Here is an 18,157-nt window from a genome sequence, read left to right as displayed (position 1 = left end):
CCCTTCCGTGGCAAAAGGGACTTGTCTCGTGTGATTAAGGATTTTGAGGTGGGGAGATTATCCTGGATTATCCAAGTGGGTCCAGTGTCATCATAAAGGTCCGTATAAGAGGGAGACAGGGGAAGTCAGCATCGGAAAAGGAGGGGGATGACTGAATTGGGGGTCAGAGTGACGCCAGGAAGGGGCCCTGAGCCAAGGAGTGCAGGGACCTCCAGAAGCTGAGAAAGGGAAGGAAACGGGTATGAGCCTCTAAGAGGAACTCAGCCTTGTGACACCTTGATTTTAGAACTTTTGCCTCCAGAACTGTATGAGAATAAATTGGTGTCATTTTAAGCCCCAAGTTGGTAGCAATTTGTTATGGTAGCTGTGGGAAATGAATACATTGTCCCTTCCTTCCTCTATGAGCTCAGCACTAACTGGAAAACAGAATGGGAGTCAAGGAGCTGGAGGTGAAAATACCCACGTGCTGGACATTTTCCCTTGGCTCCCCAGGTGGGCTCCCCACCTTCCTCCACCTGCTCTGTGCCCTGGGAAGCATGGACCGCGCCAACAGTATCCTGCATGGACCCCGCCAACAGTGTCCTTTGCCCTCTGCTTTCCCGAAGAGCCTGGGTAGAGGAGCACATCATCATAAGAGCATTGGGAGGAAGAGGGGTGACCGAGGATCAGCCCTGTCCCTGTGGGACAGGAGCCCTCTCCACGCAGCCTTGTTCCGAGGGGAGGCAGAATGGATCCCTGATGTTACCAGCTGTGCTATCCTGGGGGGTCTTTGCAAGTTATCCTAATATGAGGGTCGTAGTCCAGTCAGGCGGCTGTAACAGAATTACCATAGACTGGGGTGTCAGACAGACAATAGAAATTTATCTCTCACAGTTCTGAAGGCTGGGAAGTCCAAGATCAAGGTGCTGGCAGATTCCCTGTGTGAGGACCCACTTCCTGGTTCATAGACGTCTGTCTTTTCCTTTTCTCTGTATCCTCATAGGGCAGAAGGGGCAAGGGAACTCTCTGAGGTCTCTTATAAGGGCACTCATCCCATTCATGTGGGCCCCACCCTCATGACCTAATCACCTCCCAGAGGAGCCCCCTCCAAACACCATCACACTGGGGATTGGATTCAACATACGAATTTCAGGGGGAGACAGACGTTCCGTCTCTAGCATGAGTATACCATCTGTTTTCTGCTAGGACCCTGACTGATACATTACCTTTCTTTCTGATAAAGCTGATCCTCAGAGCATGTGGCTTAGGTGTGTGGGCAAGTGTGCTGCCTGCTATTAGGAACAGAGACCCAGGCAGCACTGAACATGTGCACACGTCTCTCTGGTGACACCTGCTACAGAGACCAGAATGCCCCCTCCCTACAGGCAGATGTCACAGCAAGCTGAACATGCTTCTCTTAAGATCTCCATTCACAAAAGCCATTTTCCTCCCCTTGGAGGAGTGAGTGTAGACGTGGAGGGAACATAGAGTGTTATTCTTCTAGAGATCGCTCTACCCGGGGGAAAGATGCACCCAAATACTTCCTAGCTTCTGCCTTTGGGCAAGTAGAATTCAAGGCAGGAAATATTATGTCAGAAAAGAATACTATTCAGTGTTGATAAAGGTGCTATTATGGGTTGAATTGTGTCCCCCTAAATCCATATGTTGTAAGTTTTTAATTTTTTAAAACATTTTTAATTTTTAAGTAATCCCTACACCCAACATGGGGCTCAAACTCACAACCCTGAGATCAAGAGTCACAGGTTCTGCTGCCCGAGCCAGCCGGGCATCCCCTAAATTCATATGTTGAACCTAACCCCCAGGACCTCAGAATGTGACTTTATTTAGAAATAAGGCCTTTGCAGAGATCACTGAAATGAGGTCATCGGAGGGGGCCCCAATCCAAGACACCTGGTGTCCTTACAAACAGGGAAAGCAAGCTCTGGCCACAGAGACATGAGTAGAGGGAAGACGATGTGGAGACATAGGAAGATGAGAGCCGTCACAAACCAAGGAGAGGGGCCCGGAACACACCCTTCCTGCACAGCCCACAGAACAAACCGGCTCTGCAGACTCCTTGAACTTCCAGCCCCCCGAACTGGGAGACTATAAACTTCTGTTGGCTAAGCACCCCGAGCCTGGGGTCCTGGGTTAAGGGCAGCCCCAACACCCTGATACAGGCGAATTGCACGGTAAATGTGTAATTCCTATGCCAAATAGCACTGCAGCAAAACATGCAAAGGAAAAGACCGTTGGCGATGCCCTAACGTGTGCTCGGGAGCACCGACCCTGCAAGGGTACGTAACAGGGATACCTGACCTCGGGCCGGGGACTCCTCGGCAGTCCATGGTTGGGCTTCAAGGGGTCTGAACGTCACAATCACCCTAGCATTTATTTCGTGGGCCAGATGCTGGCGCTCTTTCCTGTGTCCGAGGCCAGATGCAGGACAATGGCATTTCCTATGCTTTCTTGTCCACAGTGCTCCAGTTGGCCCAGGAGAATCGGTCCCGTGAGCTTTGGAAGGCAGCTAGAAGCAGAAGTCATTCTTCTTGGGCGGCAGCTGAGCATGGGCTCATGAAAGCCTGCCCTCCCTCAGCTCTTGCTCCCTCCACCCTGCCAACAGTTTTCACATTCCCTGTATTAAATCTCTTTTTGCTTGGGGGACAAAAGGCTGCATGGCAGAAAGAGCCTGTGAATTTGCCAAACTCCATTTCATTTTCATCCTATGCAGGTGGAAGGTTTGCCTTCCCCAGGGTCCCATGTATTTAGGTGAAGCCGTGTGAGTGCGTTCTGGCCAGTGGGATGTATTTCCCTGCCTGGCCCATGGGTTCCTCCACGAGCATACTGTTTGTCAGGCCCCTGGCAGGGTTCAGAGAATCGGTGGAGGTCCTAGGGGATGGCAGAGCATCAGATGGAAAGAAACACAGATCCCATAATTGCCAAGTGGTGTGGTTGTTCACCAAACGTGCAAAAGTCTGTGTTGGGAGGGGGAAATAAGACTTTATTCCATCAAAATCTGAGATACAGGGGTTATTTGTTAGAACAGCTAGCGTTATTTGTCTTAATCTATCCAGGAAATAAAAAAAATGGTTCAGTGTTTATACGTAGGCATTCCCTCATTCTCCCTGTGCTTTTTGCATGATTTCCAGGTTAAGTGTTTATAAACCTCAGTGGTAACAGACTCCGATCCCTCGCCTAGTAATCGGTCTGTCCGTGTTTTCCGTTTCTTGGGTGAAATTCAGGTATTTATATTTTGACAAAGAAATTCCTCATTTTCAAAATCATTGCCGTCTGGTTTTCACATAACATAAAAAGGATCTTTCTAAGCATGATGTGAGAACGGATGAGAGAGTTCACTGCATAAAAATGATAAACATCAACGCAGAAGAGCAGCATTAACAAAGTTAAAAGGCAAATAGAAAAAAATCCTTAAAATATTTTTTAAATGTTTTATTGAGGTGTAATTGACATATAGTGTTCTGTTGGCTCCAGGGGCATAACGCAGTGACTCAGCAACACTACACATGACTCAGTGCTTGCCACAGTGTCATCGCCATCTGTCATAATGTCATCGCTGCAAATATCTTTTAAGTCAATGCAAGAAGACAAACAAAAATAGCAAAATAGATAAAGCGTATCAACACACAACTTCTCATGAGTCCATGAAAGAAAGAAAACCAAATAACCAGTAAAATACGAAACAATGTTCTACTTCACTGGGTTCAAAGAGACACACCCTGAAACTACATGGAGGGACGATTATTATCATCCCAATCTTACAGTCTCGGAAGCGGACGCTCAGCGGGTGTAAGTAACTCATTCATGATGCGAATGCTGGCTTGGGCAGAGCCCGGATTCAAATCCAAGTCTCACTAACGCAGGGCTTTCATCGTGAGCAGGACTGACCCGTTGGACCAGGTACCTTCTCAATGTGGCCGCTGTATGTGCATTGCAGGATGTTAAGCAACATCGCTGTCACCTACCTATGAGATACCAGTCCCAGCCCCCTGGGTTGTGACAACCAGAAATGTCTCTAGATGTTGCCAGATGTCTCCTGGAGGCTAGAATTGCCCTGTTGAGAACCGCTGTTCTGCACCACCGTGGGGGGAGGCAGACATCATCATTCTTACCACAGATGTGAGACTTTGTCATTAGGGAGGATTTTGAACACTGACATCAATCTCTGACCTAACCTGAAGAGGCAGGGTAATCTCAGTTTCCTGCTTCACAATGAAAAGGACAAAGCTTGTTTATTCATGACTTCATTCAGCAGACATTTGTTGAGCACCTGCGAAGTACCAGACCCTGATCTAGCCTCTAAGGATAAAGCGAGGAACAAAACAAAAATTCCTGTGCTCAGAGAGGTGACATGTCACAGACAAAAAAGGAATAAGTGAAGTGTGTGGTATTTCGGGTGATAATAAAGGCCAGGAAAACAAAGTAGGTAAGTGGGGGTGGGGTGGGATGGGTATAGGGTTGCCAGTGGGGAGTTATACTTTAAAATAAGGTGGCCAGGCACAGCCTCACTCAGAAGGTGACGTTTGAACAGAGACCTGCAGTAGGGGAGGGGTTGAGCTCAGCTGTTGTCTGGAGGAACCAGATTGCACAGAGGATAGCAAGTGCAAATGCCCTGGGGCCTCCTTGGCAGATGAAGGAATAGCAAGTGTGGCCAGAGTGGAATTGGGGGGGGATGCCCCCAAGTACAGTTGGAGGGAATGGTGTTTGTGGTGTCCATGGTGACTTCTCCAGGGCCATTTCTAGTAGCAGTGCCCCAGGATTTCTAGCTGAGTCAGGCTGCATGAGCCTCTTTCTCCTCTGCATGGGCACTGCCCTAGAACTGCATCCTCACCTGAGTCTGTGACTCACCTGGCCTGGCCAATGCTGTGGAGATTGGGAGGTGGGGAGAACAGGGTATGATGTATAAGTGGAGGAGGGTGGCACTGAGCACAGCCTCCTTTTGGCCTCTTCGAAAACAGCACGATGGTTGTCCTGCTCCTGCTTCTGCAGGCAGCCTGTGTGTTCTCGTTGGGGGTTGGGCTGTGGGTCATCTGCAGCCATTTCCTCACTGCGGACATCCCTGCGGCCATCAGCCACCCAGTGAAACTGCGGGTCTTGCATTGCCTTTTCCAGCTGTTGGTGACGTGGGTGAGTGTTGTGTTTTATTTGTCCCCTCCTCCTGAGGGTAAAGGAGGGAGTTGGGAAAACACATTTGGGAAGATTATAGTTGCATTAACTTGACTATCACAGCTGTAGAGGTTGACGGTATATTATTCTCAAATCTGAGAGATCCCTGTTAGGTAACGTATTAGCCAAGAGGTTCACAGCCTCTTTGTGGTGTTGCTCGAGCTGCACTGGGCTCGCAGCCACGAGATGAAAAAATGATTTTTTTTTTAAAGATTTTATTTATTTATTTGACACAGAGAGACACAGCGAGAGAGGGAACGCAAGCAGGGGGAGTGGGAGAGGGAGAAGCAGGCCTCCCGCGGAGCAGGGAGCCCGATGCGGGGCTCGATCCCAGGACTCTGGGATCATGACCTGAGCCGAAGGCAGACGCTTTACGACTGAGCCACCCAGGCGCCCTGAAAAAATGATTTACTTCCTCCGTTAACAGGGAAAAAAGCCCTGCTCTAGTCCCACTCCCCTGCCTCCTGACTGACTTTCTTCACAGCACACAGCGTGATGCTGTGAAATTAGGAATGAGTTATTCTGAATTTGGAGCCCCCATGACTACCTACCTGCTAGCTAGAACCAGCCAACAATAAGGAGACACACGAAGCCAATTAGAGAATTGGTACCAATGAGCAAAACTACAGAACATGACTTTAGAGAGAGAGAGAGATTTTTTTGTTACTTTTGAGAGATGGAAAACTCTTTGTGTAATATAGTCAGGTTCTGCTCACTGTTCCTGGTGTGTGAACTTAATAAAACAGATATAAATGGATCATGGGGAGGCTTGGGCCCAATTTGCCCATGGGATTAGTTGTGCTTTTCCAGAGGGCTGGTAAATTGAACACAGAGAAGTGTTAAGTCTCTTACATAACGAAAAGCAATCGCAAACCCCTGTTCTCATGACGAGAAGAACTGGAGAAGAACTCACAGGCTGAAGGTTTCCTTTCGAAAAACCCGATGATACGTCCTGTGGATTTCCTGCCCTTGACTCTCATAGTCCGCTAGCCCGGTTCCCAAATATGGTGACTCAGTTTCCTCATCTGCAAAAGAGGGGGAAATAGCAGTCTAGACTTCGTAGCATGGGCTGTAAGGAGGAGGAAGCCCTTAGTAAGTATTCGCCTTACTGCTATTTGTTGATTTGGTTTTTTTTCTACAAAGATGTGTCACGTGACTACTATATGTCACCCACCCCTCCTAGCTCTGGGATCAATGATGGACGAGAGAAAGGAAGTCCCAGAGAGAGAGTCTGCCCTCAGGACGCTCATACTGTCACGGCCGTGTTGGTGGGGAGACAGTAAGAAACAAGCAAACTCACTAGAAATAAATTGATTTATGCAGCAGCAAGTGCTATGAGGAAAGCAGAACAGGGCGGGAGGGTAGGGTGGGGCTTCTGAATCCGGGGTTCCCTGAATCCTCAATGGCGACAGAAGGCAAGGAGTCTCTGAATTTGGGGGGGAGGTAAAAATCACTCCATTTTCACTCGCCTCTAAAGGAAAAGTGGTATTCCCTTCCATTAGGCATGAAGGTGACAGACCACAGCTGTGAACGGCAGAACCTGAAGCTTTGTCACCAAGAGCAATCATAGCTGTTTTCAGAGCAGATGACATTTCTTGCAGATATTGTGAAAAGCGTGCGCGCCTCATTTCTCTGAAGTTAGAATAGTGTTAAACCGGCCATTAGGGCTCGCTATTAGGTGTGCTAATAAGGAAGCATGTGCATTATTACTTTGCCCGTGTACCTCCCTATTTTGATAACTGTAATTGAAAAAAAATTGATTTCCTTGGTAATACCACATATTTTATTTTATGTGTTGGAAACATTCAGCCTCAAGATCCATAGGCATCACGGAAAGCCAAAATGGCCTTGGCACAGAGCCACCAGAAAGAGGTTGCCAGGGGGAGAGCCCGCTTCCTTTACTTTTATTGCTTGTTATGCAGACTTCCAGACATAGGAGACAGAACACCATAAAGACGCCCCGTGTTCCCATGCCCCCTGCACTGACTGACGACTCCCGGCCAATCTTGTTTCACCTGTGACCCCACATTTTTACCCCTTCCCATTTCTTAGGAAGCAGATCATGGATGTCATACTTTATCCAGAAAGTTGCAGTAGGTATCTCTAAAAGACAAGAACCCCTCACCTTTTATTTCTTTTTATTTATTTTTTACTTTGTATCTTCTTTAAAATGTAAGTTCAATTAATGAACATATAATGTATTATTTGTCTCAGAGGTAGAGGTCAGTGACTCATCGGTCTTATATAACACCCAGGGCTCATTACATCACATGCTTTTCTTAATGTCACCCAGTTACCCCATCCCCCACCTCCCCTCCAGCAACCCTCGGTTTGTTCCCTATGATTAAGAGTCTCTTATGGTTTGTCTCCCTCTCTGATTTCGTCTTGTTTTATTTTTTCCTCTCTTCCCCTATGCTCCTCTGTTTTGTTTCTTAAATTCCACATATGAGTGAGATCATAGATAATTGTCTTTCTCTGATTGACTTATTTCACTCAGCATAACACCCTCCAGTTCCATCCACGTCGTTGCAAATGGCAAGATTTCATTTTTTTGATGGCTGAGTAGTATTCCATTGTACATATAGACCACATCTTCTTTATCTATTCATCTGCCGATGGGCACCTGGGCTCTTTCCATAGTTTGGTTATTGTGGACACTGCTGCTATAAACATGGGGGTGCAGGTGCCCCTTCGGATCCCTACATTTGTATCTTTATCCCCCACCTTTAAAAAAAACTTAACCACAATGCAGTTAGCAGGTCCTAATAGCAACGAATGGAATGACCACGTTGGTGAGGCTGGTCCAGGTGGGCATCCTTGGGAAGAGAGGTCATGTCCAGGCCACAGTGGGGGTGCTCTGGGTTAGAGGGACTCTCGTGGGGTGGCCAGAAGCCTAGTTTGTGGGGCTGGGTGTCAGTTGTCTGGGGAGAGAGGAAGAGAGGGGCAGTGTGGGCCGGAGTGAGGTGGATCTGCTGCAGGGGTCATGGAGGCACACGGGGTGGAGCAGGGCCATGGTCCGGTCTGCTCTCCAGCCACTCCACTGGGGGGCATGGGCAGTGGCAGGACTCCAGTGTGGCACACAATGAAACCCTCCCTGCCTCATTTCTTCTTCTCTTACCAACAGGGGATGATTTTTGAGAAACTGAGAATCTGCTCTATGCCCCAATTTGTCCGTTTCATTCATGATCTGGTGCCACTAAAGGAGGATCCGGATGTCGTGGTCACAGATCTCCTCTACGGGACAATCCCTGTGAAACTGTACCAGCCCAAGGTGTCCTCCAACACCCTCAGGGTTGGCATCGTGTTCTACCATGGTGGCGGGGCAGTCGTAGGAAGCCTGAGTAAGAGTCCTTCCCTCAGACCCCTGCCTGTAGTAGGATGACCTCCAAACAGAGCCAGGTGGGCCCCACCATCACCATCCTGGAGTTTATAAGCCGCTACAGGACAGGGCATGTCCAGAGAGTTAGTGGGTCCCAGATCAGGCTGGTGGCAAAGATAGGGAATGTTTGGATCTCTTTCTGGAAGTGAGGAGACCTATATATGGAAAAATATATATGTATATGTTCATATATATATTTATCTCTGTGTGTAATCTATGTATATATATGTATATACATGAAATTCACACAACATATTAAGCACTTTATTTTTTAAGATCTTATTTATTTATTTGAGAGAGAGAGAGAGAGAGACAGAGAGTACAAACAGGGGGAGGGGGAGGAACAGAGGCAGAGGGACAAGCAGACTTCTTGCTGAGCAGGAAGCCCGAAGCAAGACTCGATCCCAGGACCCCGAGATCGTGACCTGAGCTGAAGGCAGACGCTTAACCAACTGAGTCACTCAGTCACTCCAAATTAATCACCTTAAACTGTACAATTCAGTAGCATTTACTACACTCAAAATGTTCTACAACCACCACCTCTATGTAGTTGGAAATAAGGATTTTTTTAAAAGTGAAAAGAAAAAGAAAAAAAACCGAAACACGTCCTTTTGTTTCATGCCAGGTATTGTCTGAGACAAATCCCTGTACCGAAGGGAGAACCAAAAATTTGAGGAGAGTTAATGAGAGAAAAAACTCAAAACTGAGACAATTTTATTATCTTAACCTCCCCCACACTGGTGCCCCATGAATATGAGGGGAAAAACACTTTTATTTGGTTTCAGCCCTGCCTTCTAAACTCTGGAATGCCAGAAGCCCACTGCAGTAGCCTCGGGAAAATAAAAGATTTCATGCAGCCATGGTTTTGGTTCGGTCTGCATAATGAATGGTGTTAACAGTCCATGGGTATTAAATAATATTATTAAGAATTAATATTTACATGGCAGGCACTGTAGAAACACTTCATGTGTGCGATCTCATTAACCCTGCTGCACAGCCCTGTTGTTGTCATTGTGCCCATTTTACAGGTATGGCAATCAAGCCTCAGGGAGGTGAAAGCATTTGCCCTGGATCTTCAGCTCAGGATGTGAACTCTGGTCTGAATTCAGAGTTCACACCCCTAACCACTATGCCCTATGGCCAAACAGCATCTCAGATATTTTGAATGAATTGCAGAATCCATGCGGGAGGCGGGGCTCTTAGAAGAAGTTGTTCAGACAGGACCCCCAAGGAGAGATTCTAGAAAGTCGAGGGGGGCGGGGCAGGATGGCTGCTCCACAGCTGGAAGAAAGTCTGCAAAGCCTCATTAGGATCAACCCCAGCTCTCTGTCCATGGTGGTTGTCCGAGAGAAGGAGCAGCCCATGGTGATGGGTGCCGAAGGAAGCTGCTAATCATCCTAGCGGATGTTGAAAACCTTTTATTTTCTAGGAACCCACCATACCATATGCAGTCATTTGTCCAAGAAGAGTGATTCGGTGGTTCTAGCAGTTGGGTGAGCACAAGAACGAGGGGGTAGTGCTGGGTAATGAGGTGGGAGGCAGGTCTGGGGGCAGGCAGGGAGACAAAGGGACACTGGGACGCCGGGGCAGGGGATGGGCTGTGAGCAGCCATTAGGGGAGGAAAGGAGAGACAGAGAGAGAGGCAGAGAATGGCACTCCTTCCTGTGGGTGGCCCTGGGGCATCCTGGGCATGGTATCATCTGGAAGCTGTGCGGGGAGTGGTCTTGGGCAGATCAGGTGCAGAGCTTCACACACATGAGCCCTGTTGGGTGGAACATACTTACTTCACCGAGCAGAACAGCCCTGCAGGTTCCAGACTCTTAGTACCTCCGTCCACGCAATGCCACGGTGCCCTGCGTGGTACACCAGACAAGCCACAGCATTCCCAAGCACGTCTGAGAGGGGGGGTCCACCCTGGTGAGATCTGCCAAAGGAAGTGAGAAGAATTAAAAAGCCACTCTCTTCTACCTGATCTTGGAGAGTCGAGGGCTTGGTGGACATGGAGCAGGAGAGCTTGGTGGACATGGGGCAGGAGAGACCTGGGGTGAACCCTCCTTGGGCCTCCACATCAACTGTCCCTGTGGTGATGTGGCCTCTGGCCTCATTCTCCCACCCCTGCTGCCTGACACAACGTCCCACAGGAGCAGGGTGGTTCCTCCTGATTAATCTTTCCTGCAGCTTCATTTAAATGCACATGCCATGAAAAAATACCAATTGCTGGGGTCTTAGCAGGAATATATTTCCCAGTTTCCTTGCGACGCAACTGGTTGAGTAAGAGTGAAAAATACAAAACTCGGTCCTGGATGATGGAGAGGGACCCAGAGAAACCCCTCACTTTATAATCCTCAGCTCCGAAACCATTTTTGCAGTGGGGAAATCTTGATTCCTGCGTTAGCCACGATACTGCTTACGGTTCTGGCCGTGCTGAACTAAGACATCAGTAAAATATACCAGCAAATCTCTGCAAGAAAATTATTTTGCGAATCCAAGGTGCACAAGGTTTTAGAGTTGAAACATTGCTGTCCTAGTATGAACTCAGGGTAGCTTAAAAAACGAGGCAACAGAATGGAAATGGTTGGCAAATTTTGTTGATCCCATAGAATATATGTATTTTTAAAATTTGAAATGGTAACATTTCTCACAAGACCCAGGAATCTGGAATCTCTTGAAAAATGGGGAGCTCTAGCATGCCGGGCTGGTGTGCCTGCATGGCAGCAACCTGAGCATGGAGCTCAGGCGCTCACATGGCTCACCTGTAGGCAGTAATGGTCCAGAGTGGACATGGCTGACCTGGAGGAGACCCTCACGTTAACTGCTGGCCCCAGGCGGCATTTACATCTACAAGATCCTCCCACAAAACCTGTGAGCTTGGCAGGATTAATTAGAATCAAAACCTAGGCAAACCTGGAGTTGCTCATAAAGGAACATAAGAAGAGGGAACAAGTGTGAGTCAGGGATGCACCAGTGGGTAGGTTCAGAAAGATGGGGTTTGGGTTGGTAATTCCCAAATTTTTGAGCAACAGTGAATGACAGGGCTCTTGTGGTCGTTGTCTGTCCCCCCAAAGGGGGCACTGAGACAGAGGGAATAGCAGCCACCACTCACTGAGCCTACATGCCAGGCACTGTGGGCTTCATGTCTATCACTTCATTGAAGCCTCAAACCTTAACGTCACCTGCTCAGGCTTCAGAGAGAGAAGTTTTTGGAAGAAATTTGGCCTGAAGGATGCTAGACACAGGTATTTCGGACTCTGCTAGGGAGCTGGGTGTAAACTGTGTTCCTTGATTCCTTTTTAGATACCGCAAGTTGCCCCAGCATAAGTTCCCGGTGGCGCTAAGAGACTGCATTGCAGCCACGACCCACTTCCTGAAGTCCCTGAACATGTATGGGGTGGATCCAGATCGGGTGGTGGTCTGTGGTGACAGTGTGGGAGGGGGAATGGCAACGGCAATTTGTCAAAGATTTTTGGGCTCTCCAGATCTCCCCAAAATCCGTGCCCAGATCCTGATCTATGCCAGTCTCCAAGTTCTGGATTTCCAGCTCCCCTCCTATCAGCAGAACAAGAATGTCCCAATGGCCAGTCGAGACTTCGCCTTCTACTGTTTTTGTACTTTACTGGACATCAAGCCCTCCTGGAAAAGCACCATCATGAAAGGCGCCCATTTGCCTGCTGAATTCTGGGAAAAGTATAGGAAGTGGTTGGGTGCAGAAAACATCCCGGAGAGGTTTAAGAAGAGAGCCTACCAGCCGATGCCCTCTGAGCCCCTGAATGAGTCTGCCTATCTGGAGACAAGCCTGGCTCTGGATTTGGTGAGCTCACCCCTGATTGCAGAAGATGAAGTCGTGGCTCAGCTCCCTGAAGCTTTCATCGTGAGCTGTGAGTATGACATTCTCCGGGATGATTCGCTGTTGTACAAGAAGCGTTTGGAGGACTTGGGAGTCCCAGTGACTTGGCACCACATGGAGGATGGTTTCCATGGAGTGCTTAGCACCTTAGATATGGGCTATTTGCACTTTCCCTGCTCCACGAGGATTCTGGATGCCATGGTTCCGTTTCTAAAGGGGTTGTGACCGTCTTTCCTTCCTGGTAAACCTACAAGAGTATCCATTCCACCACCATCTGGTTCCCCAATGGGGCTCCCCGTTGTGATGTAGGTGATGCTGAGTGGGGCTAGGGAGGGTGTCAAGGTTTCTATGTCCTTCTTGCTTCAGGTTCTAGAACTGTAGAATGCATGTTCCTGATGTCTGGAGGGAAAGCAGTAGGAGAGACGGGTTTGGGGGGAGGGTGGCTCTTGTTCATGTTCACCATTGGCAAAATTTGAGCTGACGATCTGCAGCAGTCATCTGAGAGTGAATGATCATGCAAGGGTTGCCTCTGGCTTCCCTGGGGGAGAGTTCAGGCTGGTCTAGGCTGTGGGTAGCAGGAGTGTTCGCTGGCCTTAGAATGAAACAGGGACGCATCCTGTGCAATCCCATGGGCTTTCTTCAAGCTAGCTCAGAGGATGAGGCTCTGACGTTCTAGACTGCTGGGTTGAGGGGGAGAAACTATTCTCACTCTCCTCCTCTGGGTACACAGTGACATCTTTCCTGCTGTTCCTCTGCCTCTGAACTCAGAGTTCCAACTGTCTAGGCTGGAAGAGTTAGAACTGAATGGATAGGTTTTCTGTAGTGGTTGACACCTTGTGGCGGATGAAGACAGCCCGAGCCACCTGATGGGGGGAGCTCTGGAGCTCTGGGAGTCAAAGGAACCAAAGGGACTGAAGATGTGTTAGCAAAAATTATTTCTGTTTTAAGACACAGAACCAGCTCAAATTGGCCTAAATCAGAGAAAGAATGTATTGGTAGCTATGAATTCCAGGGATAAATCAGGTCTCGTTTGATCCAGGAACTCAAACAATGCCACCAGCTGCTTTCTCTTCTTTCCTCCATTCTGTGCTCTGCTGCATGGACTGCCCCCTCACCTCTGCATATGGTGGCCCTGAGCAGCTTCACACGCACATTCTCCAGAGTCATGTGCCTCATTCTCGGCCATCCCAGCAGAGACCACATTGTAACTCAATGGCTCTGTGGGCTTTCTGAGTAGTGTGTCCTGTTGCCACAACCTAGGGAATGGAATGTTTTGACCAACCAGGCCTAAGTCCCATGCCAGCCTTGGAGTGGAGGATGATGGGGTCAATTCCACCAGGTTCTTGGACTGAACGTGAGGGAGGGAAGAGGTATGGAGTACTTTCTTCACTCTTCTACAGTAGACGTCAATGCTTACACTACTACAGAAGTTAAATGAACCCTGAATCAGAGTACTTGGAATGGCAAGAGATGTCAAGGACTACTAGGCAAGCTGACCGCCTGCCCCTGAGGACATTCCCACGAAAGGGCAGGCCCAGGTTCCCAGGCTGGCCCTACCTGGTCTTTAAGAGGCTCTGCTCCTGGTTGGCCAATGGCTTTTATAGGCCAAAATCCAAGGCTACTGCACAGAGGCCCCTGTGCATGTCCTTAACTTGCTTTCTGTTGAATGTTCATGCTGAAACGTGGGGCAGAGAGGAATCCCATTTGGTGGCTTCTGGATCCATTCACAGCAGAAGACCAGGAGGTGTTTTTGTTGGAGAGAGAGGAAGCACTCACTGAAAGCACCTCGTCAGGTGGCCACTCGGCTGTTGGGTAGTACTGGGATCCGAGGAGCATGGTCTCTTCTAGAATAAGCCTCTGAGTTGAGTCTGGGTAAACTCCTTTCCTGGAGTGTGGTCTTCATTGTGTCACCCTGCCTCTGGACATAGGTAGAGGGACTGAGCTGACCTTGTGGGAACTTGGGTGATTAGCTTTTCTACTGTGGGGTGGCAAGGATTGTGGGAGCCAGTGAAGGACCATGCCCAGAGGAGATGAGTTGGTTACATTTTCAGGGCTGGAAGAACCTCTGGATTTAAATTTCCATCCCCCTGTAATAAGAAAACAGCTATCTTGAGTGGCTGCCCAGGCATTTTACAGCATGACGACCCTGCTCACACCCACAGTCTGGACACGTAGATAAAAACCTCAAGCTTAAGATTCCTGCCATGAGTTCCCACCTCACTTTTCCCAGGGCACCTTTTAAAATAACCACTTGAGGGGCGCCTGGGTGGCTCAGTCGTTGGGCGGCTGCCTTCACCTCGGGTCACGAGCCCAGGGTCCTGGGGTCAGGCCCCGCGTCGGGCTCCCTGCTCCGCGGGAGGCCTGCTTCTCCCTCTCCCACTCCCCCTGCCTGTGTTCCTGCTCTCACTATCTCTCTCTGTCAAATAAATAAATAAAATCTTAAAAAAATAAATAAAATAAAATACCACTTGGGTGTCAAGCCCACGAGAAGTGAGTGACCTCTGCCCCAACCACCTTATCAGTAGCAGGTGCTGGCTACACTCCTCACTCTCCTGCTCGCTTGAGACCTGAGACGGAAGACTGCCTTTCCCTTGGCTCATTGCACCCCCAGCCCCATTCCTGGGATCTGTAAGCAATAAATCTTGTGAGTTTATTACCTTTGTGTGAGTGTATTGAAACTGCACCTTCGATCAAAACGACCCCGGGTTTCCACTTCCCCAGGCTGGGAGCTGGGATGCTGAGGGAGCCTCCTGCCGATCCCACGTGGGTGCCTCATGTTTCCTCACTTGGCAGGCCATGATCTGTATATTTTTAATTTAATACACCAGCTATACCCCCCCCCCAACACATTCATTTGTTCCTCACATGAATTCTACAAAGTAGGTATTCTTAAACCTATTTTACAGATGAGGAAATGGAGGCCTAGAGTCATTAATAACAGTGCTCATTTCCTAGCTCTTTCCAGTCGGGCTCAAGGCCACGTGGTTGGTCAGGTGCTGTGCATTGCACCTCTGGTCCATCTGACAACACCCTCTTTCTGCTGTGCCCCATGACCCATTGGCTCTTTCCTTTCCCATCATTCCGAATTAAAATAAAAGACATGACTGAGCCACATGACCTTATTTGAGTCATTTGCCATCCACCTAGGTGTCAGCTACTGTTTGATCTGAGTCAGGCTGATGGAGCCAAGTATATCTTTGCCATCTGGTTTCCTTTGTTTGTTTTTTTGACTGTAACTTTCTCAGAGTGTGAATGACTTTAGAATTGGTCGTTGTAGCTGAGGTGCCCAGCTAATACCAGCTCAGGGGTGATGGACACCTGCATACCATTAAGCCCCAACATTGTGCAAGTGTTTTCTCAGTAAATTCCCAGAACTTTCCTGAAAAGATCTGCCAGTTAGGCTAGGGCAAATGCCATCTGATAAAGGACAATGTGTTGCATCCCAAATTGCTCTCATTGGTCAGTAGGCAATGGAGGACAAGGTCCGAAGGCAAAGTTGGAAAAATGGACAAAATTAGTCTCTACTGCTCTTCCTTCCACTTCTCTTTCAGTGTCTTCCTCAGGGTACTCCTCACGCCCACCCAGGACCTCCTGGCCTTTCTGTCCTCAACACTGCCTCCATTCTGCTTGCACTCTCTGCTCCAGAGTGGCTCTCTGTTATCCCCAGGATATTATAGGCCAGTCTAGGTTAGGTTCTGCCACAATGACAAGTGGCCCCACAGTATCAGAGGCTTAGGACAGCAAAGGTCTACTTCTTGCTCACATTACACATTACATGGCCTTCACATTACATGGAGCTCTGCTTCACATTTGTCTACTCCAGCATCCCCAGGCTGATGGAGCAGTCTCTCTGTGAAATGTTCTCCGGTCTCATGGCAGAAGAGAAAAGAACATGACAAATCACACGGGGGCTCCCCAAGCTTCCGTTCACCTTTCATTGACCAGAGCAAATCATGCAAGCATGCCTGACATTGATGCCACAGAGAAGCATCATCCTCTCCAGAGAGGGGTGACAGATATTTTTTGGACAGTATGACAACTTACTATGCTCTCAATCATATTTCCATTCTACCTTTTAAAAAAATTAATTTTAAATTAGGTAAGTGATACACAAAGATATTATCTTTTTATTCTTTAAATTTTTTTAAAGATTTATTTTTTTATTTTAGAGAGAGAGAGAGCACACATGTGAGTGGGGGAGGAGGAGAGGGAGAGAGAGAATCTCAAGTGGACTCTGCGCTGAGCACGGAGCCAGACATGGATCTCAATCTCACAGCCCTGAGATCATGACCTGAGCCGAAACCAAGAATCGGATGCTCAACCAACTGAGCCACCCTGGAGGCCAGATACTATCTTTTTAAATAAAACTTTCAAATACTGGAGATAAAGCTAATGTCCTTTTTGACCATCCTTCCTTCACTCTATCCCCTTATGTCTGGATGTATCCAATGTTGCCTTGTTGGCAGGAGGTGGTCTTCCAATCCTTTAAAGCCTGTTTCTGTGCTTTTACATACACCGATATGTACCCATGGAAAATATAAAGCATTATTCTGTGGGATGACTTTGCCATATATTGGTACATAAAAGATATTATTCTGGGGGCGGAGCAAGATGGCGGAGGAGTAGGAGACCTGGATTTTGTCTGGTCTCAGGAATTCAGCTGAATAGGGATCAAACCATTCGGAACACCTACGAACTCAACAGGAGACCAAAGAGGAGAGTAGCAACAACTCTCTGAACAGAGAAGCGACCACTTACTGGAAGGTAGGACGTGCGGAGAAGTGAATCCGAGGCGATATTCGGGAGGGTAGACGGCGGGGGAGGGGCCTCCGTCGGCCGCTTCTGGCAAGTGCTAGAGCCGCGGAGCGCAAAATCGGACCTTTTAGAAGCTGGCTCCGCTGAGGGGCGTCGCTCCAGTGGCTAAGCGGGGGGTGGAACCCTCGCGGGACAGTGGGGTCTCAGGACCCTCGGGGTCACAGAAAGACCGGGGGTGCCTGAGTGCGGCAGAGCTCCCAGGGATCGGAGCGGGGAAGCCGGCTGCAGAGACGGAGCCGAGGCGCGGGCTCTCAGCTCGGGGTGGCCATAAACTGTGATCCGCGGCCCAGTCGGGCCACTGCTCCTCCAGCAGGGACCCAACAAGCGGCAGAGCCGGGGAGACTCCCCTTCCTCCCCCGGGAGGAGCGGCGCGGGAGCGCACCGCAGGGATCTGCTGGGTTTGGAGACTCCACACGGGGTCGGGTGCCAGAGATAGAAACGCTCGGTCACAGGCCGGGTGAGCACGGAGCGCGGCCGGAGACCGGGGACACGGGAGTGACTGCTTTTCTCTGGGGGCGCACTGAGGAGCGGGGCCACGAGTTTGCAGCTCCTCTGGGCGGAGATTGGGAGGTCACCATTTTCACCCTGGTCCTCCAAAGCTGTACCGAGAGCTAGCAGGGAACAAAAGCTCCTGAGAGCAAACCTGAGCAGCTTGCTTAGCCTTGACCGGCAAGGGCGGGGCAATTCCGCCTCCGGCAAAGACATTTGGGAACCACGGCAACAGGCCCCTCCCCCAGAAGATCAGCACGAACAGCCAGCAAGCCAAGACCAAGTTTACCGATCAAGGAGAACGGGAGACTCCAGCGCTAGGGGAATACTGCACATAGAATTCATGGCTTTTTTACCATGATTCATTAGTCTTTCAAAGTTAATTTTTTTAACTGTTTTTTTTTGAATTTTTCTTTTTCCCTTTTTCAAACAACATCTTATCAATCCCTTTTTAAAAAACATTTTTT

At 48.9% G+C, this 18,157-nt stretch overlaps 1 protein-coding gene across 1 annotated transcript; it reads left to right on the top strand.

Moving 5' to 3' along the window:
* Positions 1–4,959: 4,959 nt before the first annotated feature.
* Positions 4,960–12,611, top strand: AADACL3 (arylacetamide deacetylase like 3). Its single transcript, XM_028108210.1, has 4 exons — positions 4,960–5,124; positions 8,288–8,504; positions 9,972–10,035; positions 11,837–12,611. Exons 1-4 carry the CDS (start codon positions 4,960–4,962, stop codon positions 12,609–12,611), a joined length of 1,221 nt encoding a protein of 406 aa, XP_027964011.1.
* The last annotated feature ends 5,546 nt before the right edge of the window (positions 12,612–18,157 follow it).

The sequence above is a fragment of the Eumetopias jubatus genome, unplaced genomic scaffold (assembly GCF_037043125.1).
Source record: "Eumetopias jubatus isolate StellerSeaLion01/CBP00866 unplaced genomic scaffold, mEumJub1_p1.0 scaffold_4, whole genome shotgun sequence".
NCBI classification, from domain to species: Eukaryota; Metazoa; Chordata; class Mammalia; order Carnivora; family Otariidae; genus Eumetopias; species Eumetopias jubatus.
This window is presented reverse-complemented; position numbering and strand designations above follow the sequence as displayed.